Genomic DNA, 18,687 nt, shown 5'->3' with positions numbered 1-18,687 from the left:
TTAAAATACTACAATGATGCCATATTAGGACTTATTTCATTTCACCTGTCTACTTTTCTTAAATAAACTCTAACACAAAAATATCTCTTTTAGCAGATTTAGGAGAAAATATTATTATTTTTTTACTTAGCTGAATCTAATAAAATGAGTGAAATTTTTTTTGATTGCTGAACAAAATATTTTGAGTTCAAATTGTAAATATTATCATATTATATACACATACACATAATATGCGGCTATAGAAAATTGATAAATTGTAGATATGCTTATACATATCTAGGCACATAAACATTCATGATAAAAATATATGTACATTTTGTATATAAACAATACGAGAGAATTTATTTCAGCAATTTATGAACTTATTTTTGATGTGCTCCTGAATTTATATATGGAAACCATTAATTTATAATATTAAAGTAATTACAATATTGACCTAATACGTATACATTGTAATGGACCACCCATCGTGAAGAAAACCAATTGTTCTTAATTTTCATAATATAACAATGTTAAAATTATTAAAATTTATTGTTAGGTTCATGGGGTTTTTTATTTTTGTTTTGTGGTTTTGAGAAATTTGCAAAACACGCACAATAAATTTTTATGTATTTTAATTCTTCATGTTACCTTCGCCTAATAAAGATTTCGGCATTCAAATTTTCTTTTGAATTTGATTGTCAGTCGACCGCTAAACTATTTTGTAAAAAGTAAATCTTGGTTTATAAGGAAGTAAATTTCTGATTGGGAAGAAATGGAGTTGAATTGGGGTAAGTGATCGGGATCATCTTGTGAAGGTATTCCACTCCTGGCGATGCCTAGAGATGACATCGTACCTAGAGGAGGAAAAATTTTTGCTCGTTGCTGAACAACTGAATGAATTGGAACTATGACTTTTCTGGTTAGCCTGTGAGACTATACACAAACAACTACGCTGATGGACAAAAATCAGTACGGGAACGGATACGGCAATATTTGAACTAAAATCCAAATTCTTCGAACCTATGGAAACCTATAGTTGTGGGTACATATTAATTTTATATAAATTAACTCAATTCGGTGACATCAACAATTAAAATTCATTTCATCAGAGCAACCAATTTTTTACACAAAAAAAAGAAAATGGAATTATTTCTTAGAATTGATATCCTCTAATTTTGACCCTCATTTAAATTCCTTATAGTCATTATAATTTATGCCATAAACTTTGAAAGTAACCATTCGCTGCTATAAAATCGTTTAAAGTTTTTTTTTTTCGTTTTCCTTATTAAAGGCAAAAAAGTTTTGTACTTTAACCTTATTAAAACTGAAAATCATCGTCACTTCTCTCCGAAACTTGAGCGAAAAGCAAAAAAAAATAAAAAAAAAATTCTGCATCCTGTCTTGTCTAAAGAAGTAAAGGAAAAAATAAAAGTAATTAGACTCACAGACGAATTACAAATTTAATTATTTAATGACTGTTTTGCAAACTTTTTTGTGATTTCAGCATTCATAAATCGTCACTTTTGCTTTTCTAAAATTAAGAAGAAAATAAATTTACCTAGTTTGTAATTTGCTACAAATTTGGTGTTTTGCAATTGAAGAAGTCAGCGCCCTATAAAAATTAAAAGTTAAAATTAAAAGTTAAAAAGAATACCATGAACAGAAAAATTTAATTAGTCACGCATTCTTTTCAAATAAAATTGATGAATTTTGCCTTTAAGTAATCAAATTTTAGAGTGTTCAGGAAAAAATATTCAAAGTAACTCTTGGAGGTGGAAATATTTTTAATTTTTTTATTTACCAAATTACAATTCATTACAAATCATTATTTCCAATTGCGAATCTATATAATTATACTCGAATCTTATTAAATTTAAATTTTTAAATCCTTAATTTTTAAATTTTTGTACGATTTCTAAAATCATATGCACCTTCACAAAGTCCGTTATGAACGATTCCTACAGTTGGTTGTTTTCGTAAATATTTATCACGATTTGTACACCCTAGTATACAACTATTTAAATAGGTTTTACCATCTGTTCCACAAATTGGTGCAAATTCTAAAGTACATACACATATTTCTTGATTTAAACATAAATTTGGTAATAAAATAAATAAAATCAAAATATAAATTGAGTTTTTCATTCTATTCCCGAATATTGCCGTTCTTTTCATATAAAATATTTCAAATTGAAGAAAAGATTATGATATGAGTGAATTTTAAGTTAAACACTATTCCGATATTAGTTGAATACTGGAAAAAAATTTCTCATACAGTTGCTTAAAATAATTTCAAATCAAACTACTAATTTCTATAAACAAATATAATTAAAATTTAATAGCCTTAGTAAAATATAAAGCACATACTTTAATTAAAAATGTAATAAAAAAAAATCTGATGTAGTCAGCACATAACAGACTGCAATGTGTGTTGTCTAGTTGTAAGTGAAAGTGTTACAGAAGATTTTAATGAAGTTAACAAGTTTTTAGTTAACATAGCTAGAAAAGTGTAAATTGGGCTCTAAGTACAATTCGCTTTGTGCCATCCGAGTTCCCTGAAAAGGGCTCGAAAACTAACTTCACCAATTAGTTTCGATAACAGCCAGAACTCAAACATCAAATTTGAAGAAATCTCATCGATCCGTTCTGCAGAGATGGTAAAAAATGTTTCAGTTTCTGAGCCCCGATCTTTGCAAAAACCTTCTAAATTCACTCTTTTAACACCTCAGATTTAAATATTAAATTTCAGGGAAATTGGTCGATGATTTCTCTTCATATACGCAAAAATATAAAATCGGCCCTCATAAAAGTCTAGTTTCTAAAGTCTGATATATCCCAAAAATTGACTAACCGCGCCATAGCCAAAATAAACTAACTTATAAAATTTCATCAAAATCGGTTCAGTCGAACTTGAGACATACACAAACCGACATCCCAACAAACCGATAGACCAATAACTTTCTAAAAATAGTTTAATTACGATTCCCTACTATGGAGAAGTGCGTTCCCACAGAAAACTCGACATCCGATATTTGCTGCCATCACATAACCTCTCTTACTGTATGAAATGCGGTCTCTAATCAAAATGAAAGTTAATTATAAAGAAGATTTCTATAACATAAAATTGGCATAACATTACAAATGAAATTATCATATGTGATAATTATAAGTATGAGATATTTTTGAGAAATAGTTAAACAAAGAGTAACGCAGCTTGGAGGTACAAGTAGTATGCTTATTATAATATTTATAATTCACTACCGCACTAGTACATTTTTTACTCATTATACTTTCTGTTTACGAAATATAAATCGGCTTACTATTTTGTCCGCCTTCATAATTTACAGTTCATTTTCTCTAATATGATATTTTCTAAAGCAATGCAAGTGAAATTTATATTTTGTGTGAACGTTCACTTCCAATTTGTATTTTTTGCTCTGTTTTGCAACCTATGCAAAGTAAGAATATGCAATGAGCGCCGGAAAATTGGGGCGCGATTGTTATGCGAAATGTGCAATGGCTGTTGATATTGTTCATTGCTTTGAATGCAAGATGAGGGCACTCTTTGCAAACTACATAAGGCCCCAAACAAATCAGAATCAGGCCTGGTGATACTTAATGGTTAACTTATAATAATATTGTTTCTTAATGTTTTTAACTGTCGCTTTCTTGCTTTAAAATTAATAAACAGAAAAATTAATATTAAAGTTTTTATAGTATTTCTCCGCTCAATTTCTCAACTTCAATATTATTCGTAAACTTAATTTGAGTTTTAGAATACAAGAAAAATTTGAGTTATAAACTTAACATCTATAAAATTTTGTCTACAACAACAGAATTTACATAATTTTTTATAATATATTCCTACATTTTTATTATAAGTTTTTATTTCATATTTTATTTTATTTACCACTTGAATTTTTACTGAGATTCAACAATCATTCTATACACGTGTTAAACATTATGTCACACACATTTCATGTATCCGCATTTTACGGTTCTTGAATACCTATATTCCTTTGTCCCTATATATATAACATCTATATATCTATATATGCATAAAAACACACCTATATTAAAGTAACATACTGACAAAATCTTAAAGGTTAAATTCTTATTTTGCTTTTTACTAACTTAAAATAAAAATATATTTTTTATTAAACATTAAAGTAAACTTTTGCATACATATCCCTAGGTTTGCTTGTACTTTGCTTCTACAAACACATTCGTATTACTTATAGAGTAGAGCACGTGTATATATATAACAAATTTTCTTTATGTATACTTGTCTTATATGTATTTGAAAATATTCCTTTTAAAACTTGGATTGTACAAAATTTTATATAAGTGTTCGCTTTGAAGCAACCTATTTTAGGATCAATATCTAAGTAAACAAATAAACCTATCCACTACATATTCACATATAGTACATAGAAATATTTAATATGCAAGTGTACCCTATTATTTTATGTATGTTCATGTATCGTTAATACATCACTAAATTTTTATATTTTTAAATCTTGTATTTAATTCTAATTTCTAGGTAAAATGTTGTATTCTCGTGGATTCTGAATACGACCACATTCGAAGACGATTTTTTTGTACTTTTTATTATTATTATTTTTTCTTAGTTATCACACATATTTTGTGTGATAGTTCTATACTTTGGCCGCTTGGAGTCACATATATGCTTATCGCGGTGCTTTATTAATATTAAGAAGGGTCGGTCTCATTCTTTAACATGGAAGGATTACCACAAATGATGGCTGGTTACGGTTATTGAGAATGATTTAATTTGCACCTTAATATAAAATATATCATTGCTTCTAGTCCAGAGACTAATTTAATTTCGACACCCAAAAGTACGTCCATAATAAATAATAACATACATTGTAACAATTAACTATGCTTAATTTGAAGCTAGAAAAAATTTTAATCCGTATCACTCCATTCAATGAATTGAGTTGTCGGAACCGGGTCACTTTGTTCTAGACGCCAGGTCATGTGGGCGTGGAAGGAAATGAGGCAGCTGATGCGCTGGCGAGGAGGTGGAGCATCACACCCTTGCTAGGGTTGGAGTTTTTCTGCGGAATCAGACCAAGTACTACCCATTGGGAACTAAGAAAGGAATAAGGGAGGGGCGCTTGAAGCGCTGGAGAAGTTTTCCGGGACTGCGGCACGCCGAACAGCTTTTGGGAGATCATGACACGAACTCTCACCGTGGCCTTGTCGGTTTGCAGCAGGCCTTGGAACATGTCAGCAGGTTGAAGATAGAGAGACTTCAGTACACATTCTTGGAGAGTGTGTTGCTGTCGCTCGCGGGAGAAGGGAAATACTGGGCGATTTTACTCTAACTGCGACGGAGTTGTGGTCATCAGTGTCTCAAAAGTTGCTTGAGTTAACCAGGGCAGCGGACGTCAATAAATCGCTATACGTGGTGCAGTGTTACTCCAGTTCTACAAATAAATCTACAAATCTAGTCCGCGTCACTTTGTTACTCCATAGTTACATCATAACAGTGATGTATTTTTTGAACTACCCTATTTATCTTCTATTTATTTTTATACAATCTAATCTGAAAAAAATAATTCAAGCACATGTTTGAGTGAATCCTCGATGCTAAGAACAAAAACAGCAAATCAAATATACAAATTTGAAATGGACGGAACAAAATTAAATTTGTTTTTTTCTTATTACAACATCTTTGAATAATTAAAATTGTTTTCTTTAATTTATTTTATTAATTTATTCAATGAGTCCCGAAAGCAAAATACTTTGTATAAAAAGGATAACATTAGAAATATAACCTGTTTTATATAGACTAAATTTAAATAAAATCTTGAGAAGAAAAAAAACGAATTTAATAAAAATGTCCTTTAGAAATCATAATAACATCTAGGAGAGAGCCAACGTGGTAGCTTTTCCAGAAGGTCAGAATATTCCTTTTTACCTTCATATTAATATTCAAAAATCTCCTTTCCTTTTGTTTTTTTTCTTGTTTTTATTAAAATTCATACTCTTTTGTTTTTCGAATTTCAAAGAAAATATGCAAAATAAAATTAACTGTTCTATTTATTTAAATAATATAAAATTTTGAGATATCCAAAATATGCCGTCCCTGATGATTGAGAAAATTTTTAAAAATAAAAATGATTATAGAAATTTATCTTTGTTTTGTTCCCGATTAAATTCATATTCTTAAAATTATTATTTTTTATCGTATTTTTATTGTTTACTCAAAAAAAAAAATTCCTTATGAATTATTGAAAAAAAAAATAAAGATCCTAAATCTACATAAATAAGAAAAATATCCTTAAATCTTTAAAAATATTTCAAAATAATATTCATTTTTATTCAAAAATAATAAAAATAATAAGGATTTTTAAAAGGATAACAATTTATACGAGTATCGTATATGTACAAGAATATTGAATAATATTTTCCATAGAATATCTCTTACCAATGGGTGATTTATACTTAAAGTTGTTTGAAAGTTTTGTTGTTTTTGTGGGAAAACATAATATTTTCTATAATATTCAGGATGCAAGAATAATAGTTATAAAATTGCACAATGTAATGTAAAGTATATAATACGATAAATACAACATTAAAATTGCTGCATTAAAGGATAACGAGAAGAACATTTGAATTTTTGTAAAAAAGAAGTTTTATATTTTAGCATTATCGTTATTATACTGCATAAGCTACGCATATTTCTAGCATAATATGTCTTTCATATAGAAAATATTAACTGAAATTAGATTATGCATAAATTACATTTAAATTTCAAAAGGATAAAAAAACAAAAACATTTTGTATAACGTTCTTAAATTTCTTATTTTCGAAATTTATTTACTAACGAACGCATAAGGTGTACTTTATGGTCCTGCCAACACAAAGTGATAGAATAAATCAAAACAACCAGAGAATATTTTTCGAATTATTATGTGAGTGAAATTTAGTCTTCATAGAACTAGCGTCACTACTTTATATTTTTCTCTGTATTTCTAAAAACTTGAGTAAAGCAATTTGAAAAACCTAGTTTAAACCTCTTGAAATATTCTCTTTGTAATAAGAGGAGAAACTCGATATCACTCTCAAAGAGAGTTAATACATTTTCTCTCTATGTAATTTAAATGCAAAGTCAAAATTTTTCTAAATTCTTTTCATTAATTTTAATTATTATATTCAATTATAGCTTTGAGAATTGGGTGATTCTCGGACACCTTATATTTAAAATGGATTATACTGAGATTGTATGTATATCAATATTGTCAAAAATAAAATTACATTTTAACAAAATTTTAAATTTTACAAATTGTTAATTTAAAATGTTGCAAAATTCAATTAACTTAATAAATATTGTTATATTCGTATAAAAACAGCAGCAACTTAGTGTAAATTAAATTCAGTATTATACTTTTTAAGTTAAAAATAATATTTTGAGATTTTTGTATGGTGCAGTAACATTTTAAGAAATACTTAGACATTTTTATACCATTACCACGAATAACGAGATTTTGTATAAGTTTTATATAAGCATAGTAATCAAATTTAACGAAATTACGTTGCAATGTTTAAAGCTATAATGATATTATAAAAGAAAGAACAACAAAATTTTTTAAATATTTTAAATTGTTTTAATAAAAAATTTTTCCTAGAATTGAAATTTTCATTTAATTCTTTAGCATTTAATATCTATACACCGTACTTGAAAGATGAGGTACTTGAAATTGAATTACATTAACTTTTGCAATTTATTAAATATCCAATAAAATATTTTGTGAAATGAAATTAAAATTTCGTAAAATATTGCAATTATTTTCCAAAAATATTCAACATTTTTTATGCACGTCAACTATTTTTATACACACACAACACCTGTAATGACAAAATGAAAAATTTATAATACTCTTTGAATTTCTTGACAGACATTTTATTGTAAGGATTAAGAAGATTGCAGGAATCTTAAAATATTTTCCCTTGTAATGCAAATAAATTTGTCACTCTGAATGCAATTCACTAAGAAAAATCAATAGGGAATAATATGAAAATTTATCGAATGACATTGTGAATTTATTTATTAACAATCGTTGAACTTAATTTTTAAGAGAAATTTAAGAATTATCGGGTAAACAATGTGGCTATTCATACATGGATCATGAAATTTAATGAATTGTTAAAATCTAATAAAATATTAGATAAACACTAGTTAGGTAAACACTAAAAATAAAGTTTTATTAAATTTTCGCCAAAAAGTATGCAATATTTTTGGTTTTTTTTGTAATGAAACTGAATACAATCTACACTCACATTTTAATTTCTATTACAAATTTACGTGAATATTTTAAAATTTTATTCCCACAACCGGAAGTGGTATTATGAAAATAAATAATTAATATTATTAATTAGTAATACAACGTGTAGTTGTTTATTTTTTTTTTTTTTTATAATTTATTATTAATTCTTATTAGAATAACTAATGGAAAAATTAATTACTTATATGTTCTTGTGATTGTGTGTGATTAAAGGAATGTGACGAACAATTTATAGTCCATTTCTACATATATCTATAGCTCAGTTGTTAGATCGTTCTCCTAGAAAGGCCTCTGCTCGTTCCTATCGTTACGTCCGCCATCTCTCTGTTTTGCAGTTGTTTGACGAAATTTTTGCTAGTTATTCTTAAATAGCTATTAAATAATTACATTTTTTGCATTTTAAATTTATGAATTTAAAAAAAAAAACAATTGCTTAATAGCTGTACATATTCTACAGGTTTTATGAAATGGAATTTAGAACTGTTTAGTTAATATGTACAAAAAATACAGAGTGTCAGAATTTCTGGTGACGTTAGTCGTCTACTATTCATGTAATGAGTACCTAGATGTTTATACTTTACAGGTTTGTCATTAGAGTTTATCTAATCTGAAAAATAAAAGAAAGATATTTCCCAAATTATTTCAAAAGAATTATTATTTATTATTCTAACTATTAATTTAAATACATAATTAATATCTCCTTACTATATAAATATATATGTATATACAAAAAATAAGACATTAGAAAGGATAGAAAATGTTTCCATCACAACTATTGAAAAAGAATTCAAAATAATATCATTTTTAGTTTCTATTATAGACTGACATACATACACACATATATATCGTTATTTTGAATAAAATTGTACGGTATATATACCACACACTTATATCGATATATTATATACGATAACACGAGTATAATGATAGTTAAAATGTTGCTATGTTACTATATACTTGTTTACTTGTTATCTTACCCATAAGAGATTATAAACTCCAAGAAAATAAATATTTGAATGTATTTTATTTATATTTCATATTTTTCTTGTTATTTTTAAGTTTTCTAATATTAAAGTAAAATTATTTTACTTAAAAATTTAAGTTTCATTAATTGGAACTCCATTTTTAAGATTATAATCTTATGAACTATTAAGCATATGAGGTTATTAATGTAATGATCTAATTCTAATTAGATGTTTAGATGGTCAAATCAGAAATTCATGTTATCCTCTTTAAGACTATATTTTGCCGCTTTATACATAATTAATAGTTTAGCCGTTGTATAGTTAATAGCTGCCCCTATATATAATAGTTTTCTTTTGATCTGCAGACGGTCTTCAATCTTATATTTACACAAAGTTTAAAATTACACCTATTGTATATTAATTATTAGAAGAAATCATATTAATTATTGCTAATTACGAATTTGAAAATCAAATTATAGACAATATCAAGACTAAGCTCCTAAAATTTCAGTGTTTTATTTCATACATATCTGAATTTGATTTTTATACGCCAACCGTACCAAATTGACTTTATAGCAAAAATGAAATTTTTAAATTGTATCAATGCAAATCGTGATCAAATATTTTTCGATCAAACATTCGGAAAACCCTTCGTAATGGGATTATAAATTATTCTTAATTTCCTATTATTGAATGGAGTAAAATTTCTTATTCTTAATCATTTTATTTTACAAGTTCATTTCTATAGCATATTGATGTTGTTACATTTAAGAGAAGTTACATTCCTCCTTTTTATATTTAACCAATTATGTACTCTTCATTGAAATTAGGAATTTATGATTATAAATATTGTCCTTATGTTATTTATTTAAATAGTTATGAAAGTAACTAAGTAAAAAGGGTTAAAAGAATTTTGTTTTTTTTTTTTGCTTTTCTTTACAAATTTCTTTATTCGTAATGAACTCAATATTTTTCTCGATTTGCTCATTTTACAAAAAAAAACAAAAATCCCAATCTTATTCGTTATTTACTTAATTTAAGTATAAAATGAAATTTTTATTTTCAGTGAAAGTTTATTTAGAGAAACTATTATATAGAAAGGATAAAAGAATGTTTATTTACTTAAGTTATGTATGGTATATGAAAAACTTTTAAGAAATCTATAAGAACTCGTTTGAAAAGGGAAAATTAATTTTATTTATAAATAGATTCTTGTACTCATATACAATAAGCATAAATCATAAATATATTTATACGAATGCAACAACCTGTAAGTATATAAATGCTAATATTCTTGTGAAGATTATGAAAGTGAAATATAAGAACAAAAATAGTTTTAAATTTTATAAAAGAGTACGTGATTATTCTTAAGAAGTTAGCAAAATTTTAAAAATTTTAAAACGAATATTCCTTGCAGGGAAAGTATACATATATTTCAGAAAATTGTAAAGTAGCAAATAAAACTATGCAATAATACCTTGTATAAATACAGCTTAAATAATTAAAGAGAAAATTCGAGGTCAAATTTTTCTTATACAAAAATAAAGGTATGATTTTCGCTTTGAGTCAATTCATTTAAATTCGTAAATTCCTAAGAAGACTTTAAGCGAGACTACTGTTCTGAATTGGTACCAAAATGATATTATCAAAAATTCTAGTTTAATTGCTTTTTAAGAATATTTTTAAATTTTAAAAAACTCACAATTTTGCTAATTCATTTGATTTTAGTTCAAAAAATATTGATTTTCTTTAAAATATTGGATTCAATTTTATTTATAAGTTAATTAGAATTATGTATTACAGCAGAAATGAGAGTTTATTCTTACTTTATATTAAACAGGTCTTCCCCTGTATAATATAAAAAATAAATTTTTTATTCCTGTTACTTCGGAACTTGGGAGCTTAGGGCTTAAACTTGAAGTCTCCTTTCTTCTCTGTTCATCGCAAGTTCTTCTAGTTTATCTCACGAGATGAGAAATATAAGAAATAAGAAATGAATAAATAATTTTAATTAAAAAAAACTCAGAATTAAAATTCTTTGCTGCTTCTACAACAATTAATATTTTCTTTCATAGTGTTACAGTCGGGTGTTAGCCTTGGCCTGATTTGTAATATGCTTCCATTCATCCCGATGCTGCCAATTGCATATTTGCAGTTTTCCAGCATATTTTTAGTGTATATATATAGTCAAATGGATTAGCATTATAAATTTAACCGGCGCCCTATTTATATCTATACGCGTTAAATGCTCCATCCATCTCGGACAGCGCATACACCCGAACCCACACCCGACTCCGTTTTGGAACAATCGGCATACCATACGCTCTTAGGCAGGCCAGCCTCTGTAGCTTTTCCAGCTTGGAACGCACACCCGCCTGTTAAGTCTTACGGAACCATACAATCGACGCGTACACAGTGCTATCCTGGGACTGATTCCCCAGGTCCCCCCGATGAAGCTTCTACACGTCCACAAGGCCGCCGTAGCCCTCTCGATAACTCTACCTATATGGGTATTCCAGGAGAGACGATCATCCAGCGATCATTCCCAGATACTTCATCTCCCTAGAGTAACTAATACGTTCACCAAACAGAATTGGGCTCGTTAATCTATCCCTGCTTCTGCGTCTGGTGAAGGCGACCAAAGTGCTCTTGCTTGGATTTATATTTAACCCAACGCTCCGCACCACCTCTCCACAACACATAAATTTAACTGTAGAAGATCAGAAATAGTGCTCTCAAATTTTCCCCGTGCGACGAAGACCACATCGTCGGCGTATCCCCAGACACGTGCCCCGGAGTCCCTGAGAGCAGCGATTAGATCATCCACTACAATGGATCACAGGAGGGGCGGAAGAACCCCGCCCTTCGGACACCCTTTTGCAGCGGAGATGAAGAATGTACCGTCGGCTATGGTGGACTTAATAATCCTATCCTGTAGCATCCGTTTAACCCATATGCTCGTCGTCGCATCAATCTCTCGTTTTTGCAACGACTTACAGATGACATGATATGTTATCTACATACATGGTGTTGTCAAAAGCTCCCTCTTTATCAAGGAAGCAGCAAACTGCCACCTCCCGCACTTCCAGCGAGTTTTTAAGGACCCCACCAGACTCTGCAGAGCGAGTACAGTAGACCTTCCCGACTGATAGGCGTACTGAGATTCATGATAGGGATTGATTTCCGTATAAATCTCTCAATCACTTTTTCCATTGGTGGCTTACCCGCCTTCGGAATATACGTCACTTTAGCCACCCTCCATGCCTGAGGGATGTACCCTCACGCATAGCTAGCACGAAAAATTTGCAACAGTGCTCTGGCGATATGTTGGAAACCCCTCTGCAAAAATGCAGAATATATCCTGTCATCACCTGGAGATTTGAAGGGCCTGAAAGAGAAAACAGCCCATCTAATCCTGCTCATCGTGAAGACCAGGCGGGATTGTTGCCAGTCATCCCTCCTGGGCCAGGATGCCCTCGGTTCAATGACTGAATTTGAGTGATTCTGAAGAATCTCCGATTCAGGAAAGTGCGTTGACGCCATAACCTCCAACGTCTGCTTTCCGTTCTCAGTCATGGAGCCATCAGGCCGTTCTATTAGGCCCAACCCGCTAGCATACTTTTTGGAAAGCCCCCTGTGAAGACGCGCACTGCTGGAGAGTTCATCAATGCCCTTGCAGAAAGCCCTCCACGAAATTCTCTTCGCTTTCCTAATTTCTTTATTGTATTTCGTGAGTGAGTTTTTATATTCTTCTCACGAACCCGACCCCTTGGCCTTATTGAATAGCTTTCTGGTCTTCAGTCTAAGCCTTGAAAGCTCTTCATTCCAACACGGGCACTTTCTATTGCTCCGCCTCGGCTTAGCGCGGCAGCTCCCATGGTAGGCACTAGTAATAGTCTCGCTGGCTAGGATATCGATCCATCACCGTTCCGACAGAAGCAGAAATGGATCCAATCCCATCAATGAGGAGTGTTTCGAATTGACTCCAATCTGTGGATAGGAGTACCCCTTACAGTTCTTCTGCCAGGCCTCCGGAGACCATGATATCAAACCTAATCTGCCTATGATCGGACATGGATGTCTCATTTGAGACATGCCATCCACTAACCCTACTGCCGATAAACTCAGTGCAAAGGGTGATGTCAAGGACTTCTTCCCTAATTGCATTTATGAATGTCGGCCTATTGCCCTCATTCATAACCATTAATTTATTGCTATAATATATAAATTCAAGTAGGCACTCATCTCTTTCGTTTATATTACTGCTTCCCCAGACGGTGTGGTGGGCATTGGCATCACTTCCTATTATCATTTAGAAGTTCCTCCTTCCACAAAAGTCCACTAGATCTTTCAGTTGCTCGTCTTGGTGGGCACAGTCTCCCGGGAGGTAGGATGACACAATAAATTCTGTCCAACCCCCGGAAAACTTCACCTTCACCAACGCAGCTACCTGATCCTTAGATCAGTAACCTGGAATGGGAAAATACGTTAGCCTTTTACTAAACAAAATGCAAGCCCTAGGCTTGCCCCCAATTGTATTATCATACAATAGCTCACCTGTTAGGCCCTTAATCTGATCCTTCACTATTTAAGGCTCCTGGATAAGGGCGATATCAAGGTGATCCTCATAAATCTATGAGCTAGAACATCAGTAGATGCCCTAGCATGCTGTAGATTTATTTGGCCTTTTAGACAAAGGTTTTACATGAGCCGTGCTTCTCATTGCCGCCTTTTTACGCATCTTGGTGGGCGCCTGCCCTACCACAGCCTCTTTCATTGTAATATCGTATAACAGCTTATCATTGTAAGATTTTGAAACCATATGTTTATGTTTTTTTTTTTCATTTATTTACAGTCCAACTTCAGAGGTAGATTACGGTAAATTTTCACTAAAACCTTTACAAGTGCCTTTTATTTCTCGAAAATACAGCAATATCGTCAGCATAATATATGCTAATATCTGGTAAGATCGCGTAAATACATTTCCGTAGTTGTATAGATCTTAATTGCGTAATGCAACATTAAATTGAATACAACTGAAGATATTTCTTGTTTGACATCGGATTTTAATTTATTCATAAAAAATATTAATTTTTTCATAAAAATTGTTAAATTCGAAAAAAATTGCATATATCTAGGAGGCTGAATAATTTTGTATCCTAACAATCGTATGTTTAATAATAAAAATTTTGTCAATATATTTTATAAATTAAATTTTATCAATTAATGGCTCATTGATTTAGAAACTAACTATTGTTTCAAAATTTTTCATTATGTCAATGATTTTGGTAATATTAAAGTTTCAGCTATTAATTGTTTTTTATTTGTTCCTCTTTTCAGTTCATTTTACTTGATATTATCATTTCATGTTGTTTGCAACTTCAAACATTTTTACTTTTAAATACAAAATGTATACTTACATTTAACTACATTAAAATTTTGTTGTGTATTTAAAAAACCACGAAATTTTAATTTTTAGTCCTTTTTATTTGTGTACATTACATTTATTTACATGTACATTATATATACATACATGCACATATACATGTGTTGTACATATAAAAGAAAATGAAACACCAAAAAAACAAAAGCAGATTATAACGAGAGAGATAATAAAACGTTCATAGAAACATATGTATAATGGTTTTGTAATGGTTACAAAATTACAATTAAAGTAAAAGGATAATAAAAATAAATGAACAAAATAAACAAATAAAGAAAATAAGGAAAAAAAAAAATTAAATAAATTTTACAATTTCATTTAATTCTCTGCCGCGCCACCATCAATTGTGTTATATTTTATTGATAATAATCAAGTACTTACATAACAGTAATAATAATAATAGTAATACAATAATGATAATAATAATAATTTTCATGATTGATGGAAATGTTGATAAGTTAAATGTTATGCTAATTTTATATAATACGAGTATAATCTAGTACAGTTAAAAGTTCATTAAGACTCCAACAATAGCGTGAAAGGACAATTTGTTTTAAAAATAATATTAAAATAAATTTATATTATAGTCTTTTATTCATATAAAAATTTTATGTTCAAGTAATTAGTCTTATGTGGATATAGGACAGTAATATTGGTGTGGAGAGTGGTAGAGAGGGGAGGTTGCAAATTGTGTGTGCAATATTATTTTGTAATTAGAGCTACATGGAATCCATTGTTAGATTAACAACTAATCCGTCGTCAATCGTTCGCAACACAGTGCATCCGACTACCATGGATTCAGATAGGCTCTGTACAGATATCTCTGAAGGCTCCTTCTGAATCCCAAACAGAAATTCACTCTGAATTATTCACTATTTTTCCAAAGTCGCAGATATTCGTTTGATGAGAAATTAATCGCAAAAGTGCATTTAAATTATAGACGTATTTGAAAACCTATTTGAAAATAATCTAAGATAGACTCTTAGACTGACATTTGAATACGAAACGATTAATAGGTTTTTGGATTTCTTTACGATTATCAACAATTAGCTTGGTTATCAAACAATAATTGGTTTCGGTATACATATTTTCCTTAGCAAATTTTTATTTGTTGCCACTCATTCAATTCTCACTGAGTTATTGCAGCTATTGTTGTTTTAACTAATTTTAGTAGTTTTTGAAGTAAATCAAAATTTAAAGTCAGTAATCTCAGTTTGTATTGGGCTTATGATTTCCCCCGGCTCTTGTAAATTATAATAATAAATTTGACTCCGAAGAATTTTAATAATGAAATCTAAGCTCGTATTTGGCCAGTAACATCAAATTTAATTTATATAAGTACAAAATTAAACACATAATCCTTTAATCCTTCAATGATTTTTATAAAAAGCATTGAGTTTTATAGATTAGAAATAAAATAACCACAATAAATATTACAAAAATTACAAAAAAACCGCATTATAAATCGGGAAAATGCAAAAAACGAAAAAAAAAACAAAAACATTTTTTTTTTAATAAAAATTTTTAAATCTCATTTTACTTGTACAATTTTTTATATTATTTTTCAAATTTAATTTTTAAAAAAATTCATTACAAAATTCAAAATTCAATTTTTAACAAAATTCAGTTGTTCAGTTGCCTAACAAAATAGTTTTGCTGTCGATTATGTTTTGACACTGCCACATATCCCTTTTTTAATAACCCCTATATAAGGTGTACCTTCTCTAGTAGCTTTTGAATTAGCACAACCCCAAAAACATGTATTTGAATAAGTTACACCATTAGATCCACAAACTGGATTATAATCAAATGTACAAATACAATCTTGGCTTGAACATAAATTTGGGATTATAATTAAAATTGCGAATAAATATAAAAGAGTTTTCATCGTGTTAAAATAATAGACTATGGGTCCGCCCGAAATTGACTTATTTATTAAATTTAAGTTTAGCCCGATAATAGATATCTGATCTAGTAGAATATTAAAATTGTACTGAAATTATCTAAGTTAAAAATCTAAATTTATATAATAATTTTATTTTAAATTCCCATGTATAAACTTATACATATTGGGGGTTTGTGCATAAATTTTCAAATTGTAATTATCAATTACTACTGAATGGCAAATTATTGTGAAAGCCCCCTTTAAATGAATAAATAAATAATAAAATTGTAATTGTATAATTTACTTTGTCATAATAATTTGCACCTGTAATAAATAATACCTAGTGTTAAAAGTGATAAGGTATAAGTATTTCATAAACAAAAGATGACGGTGAGAAAAAAAACACTGTTATTTTTAACAATAATAATTTTCTTGCAATTTTTTTTTTAAATACAGTCTTAATTCTTAATAATAAAATTCTAGGTTAGTAAAGTAAAAAATAATTAATTCTTTTTGAAATTAGAATTTGGAGAAAACTGAATGGTTGCTAACGAATTTCGTATAGAAACAATAACTAATTGTTGTTGATTCAAAAACATTATTGTTACTTTAAAAATAATTCAATGTGGTGTAGTCTAATTAATAAATTTATTTAAATATATTCAATAATTCTGTGCGGTCAATGCATTGTATTTTTGTAAAGCAATAATAAATTGTATACCACATTCATGACAATAAAATTAACGTCGCGAATAAGCTAATATTAAGTAAATAAGTAAGACGGTAAGAGAAGCGGGCTCCACTCGTACACCCGCGCAAAGCCCATGCACTAGGCCAGCAGGAAAAAGCCAAAAAACCAACACCCAACAACCCCCATGCAATCCAATCCACAAGACCCCCTATCCAAACCAGCCAACCTCCCTGGCGAAGCCCAAAAGCCGCACAAGAGACACCCTGGAAAGTCCCCCATGCCATCGTAAAAATAAGCTTCCAAGACACGCCTTCTCTTCATAAGCTAATATTAGTTGTCTGGTGAGCGACAATTGTGTCGGATCAAGAGACCTAAATTATGCAATTAAGTAACTGGAAAAGTAAACTCTCCTTTCGGCTGCAAACTGACTATGGTACCTTTCAGTCGAAGGCGGCAATAAATAAGGTCATATGATAGCAACACTTTCCCAGTGGACACTTCAACACTTTTACTAGCGACTAAAAAACTGCTTCTTTCTAATGGCGTTGTATACGCACTACTTAAGTAAAAATTAATATCGAGAACACGGATATTAAATTTAACACATTAATTAAATATTAAATCTTAATTAAGTGTCAAAAATATTATGCGATTACATTAATTTTATTTAAATTTTTAATTCTATGATTTTGATTTTCGCAATGAATTTGCATGATTTTTCAATAATAAGAGCTTGTGGTTGAATAAACATGTGAAAGTTCTGGAGTACAATTTAATTATAATTTTACATTAAGTGAGAACTTATAATTTTAATATTTTTTTAAATATTAATTAAATTAATATTAAAAGACAAAGAGCTGGTTTTTAATATAATTAAAAAATTGCAAATAAAACTTTCAAGAATAACCCACCAAACATTTTGGAGAACAATATTATTATTGTAATACTCTCTTTATTGTGAACTAATAAACGAAGGCTTGAGGCCTTCGCTCCCATTTTTAGGTTCATCGATTAAATGGACCTACATCTAAATTTCTCAGTAGAACTTTACTTTCTGTTAGCCACATAAAAAAGCTCGATTTGAATTTCCGTAGTTTTATCGGTCATCCCCACAGAGAGCAACGTCTTAAATTGTTTATATTGATAAAAATTCTAACTGCCGAATTACCCCATTATTTGTCCTCTCTGCTAATAAGTTTATCGTCTTCAATCGATGCGCATTCTGACAGTTCAGAAACTCCCTTTTTTAGTTTAAACTACATAAGACGCTTGAAGATTTTCTTACTTTATTTATGAATTACAATTACAAAAAAGTCATTGAACAAAAATCATAACCCGGGTAAAAATCATTGACTAAGTAGATATTTCAGTTCTAGCATTGCCTTCCAAATGCTTACAATAAA

The 18,687-nt window shown here is 29.5% G+C and overlaps 1 protein-coding gene across 1 annotated transcript; it reads right to left on the bottom strand.

Annotated features, from left to right (window-relative positions):
• Positions 1-1,878: 1,878 nt before the first annotated feature.
• Positions 1,879-16,596, bottom strand: LOC129608416 (serine protease inhibitor dipetalogastin-like). The gene is made up of 2 exons (XM_055519904.1): positions 16,428-16,596; positions 1,879-2,042 (listed from the first exon to the last, which is right to left on the bottom strand). The coding sequence occupies exons 1-2, from the start codon at positions 16,594-16,596 to the stop codon at positions 1,879-1,881; spliced, it is 333 nt and encodes a 110-aa protein (XP_055375879.1).
• Between the last annotated feature and the right edge of the window lie 2,091 nt (positions 16,597-18,687).

This window comes from Condylostylus longicornis, unplaced genomic scaffold (assembly GCF_029603195.1).
Source record: "Condylostylus longicornis isolate FDR11 unplaced genomic scaffold, ASM2960319v2 ptg000031l, whole genome shotgun sequence".
NCBI classification, from domain to species: Eukaryota; Metazoa; Arthropoda; class Insecta; order Diptera; family Dolichopodidae; genus Condylostylus; species Condylostylus longicornis.
Note: the sequence above shows the minus strand (reverse complement) of the source record. Positions and strands in the feature narration are given on the sequence as shown.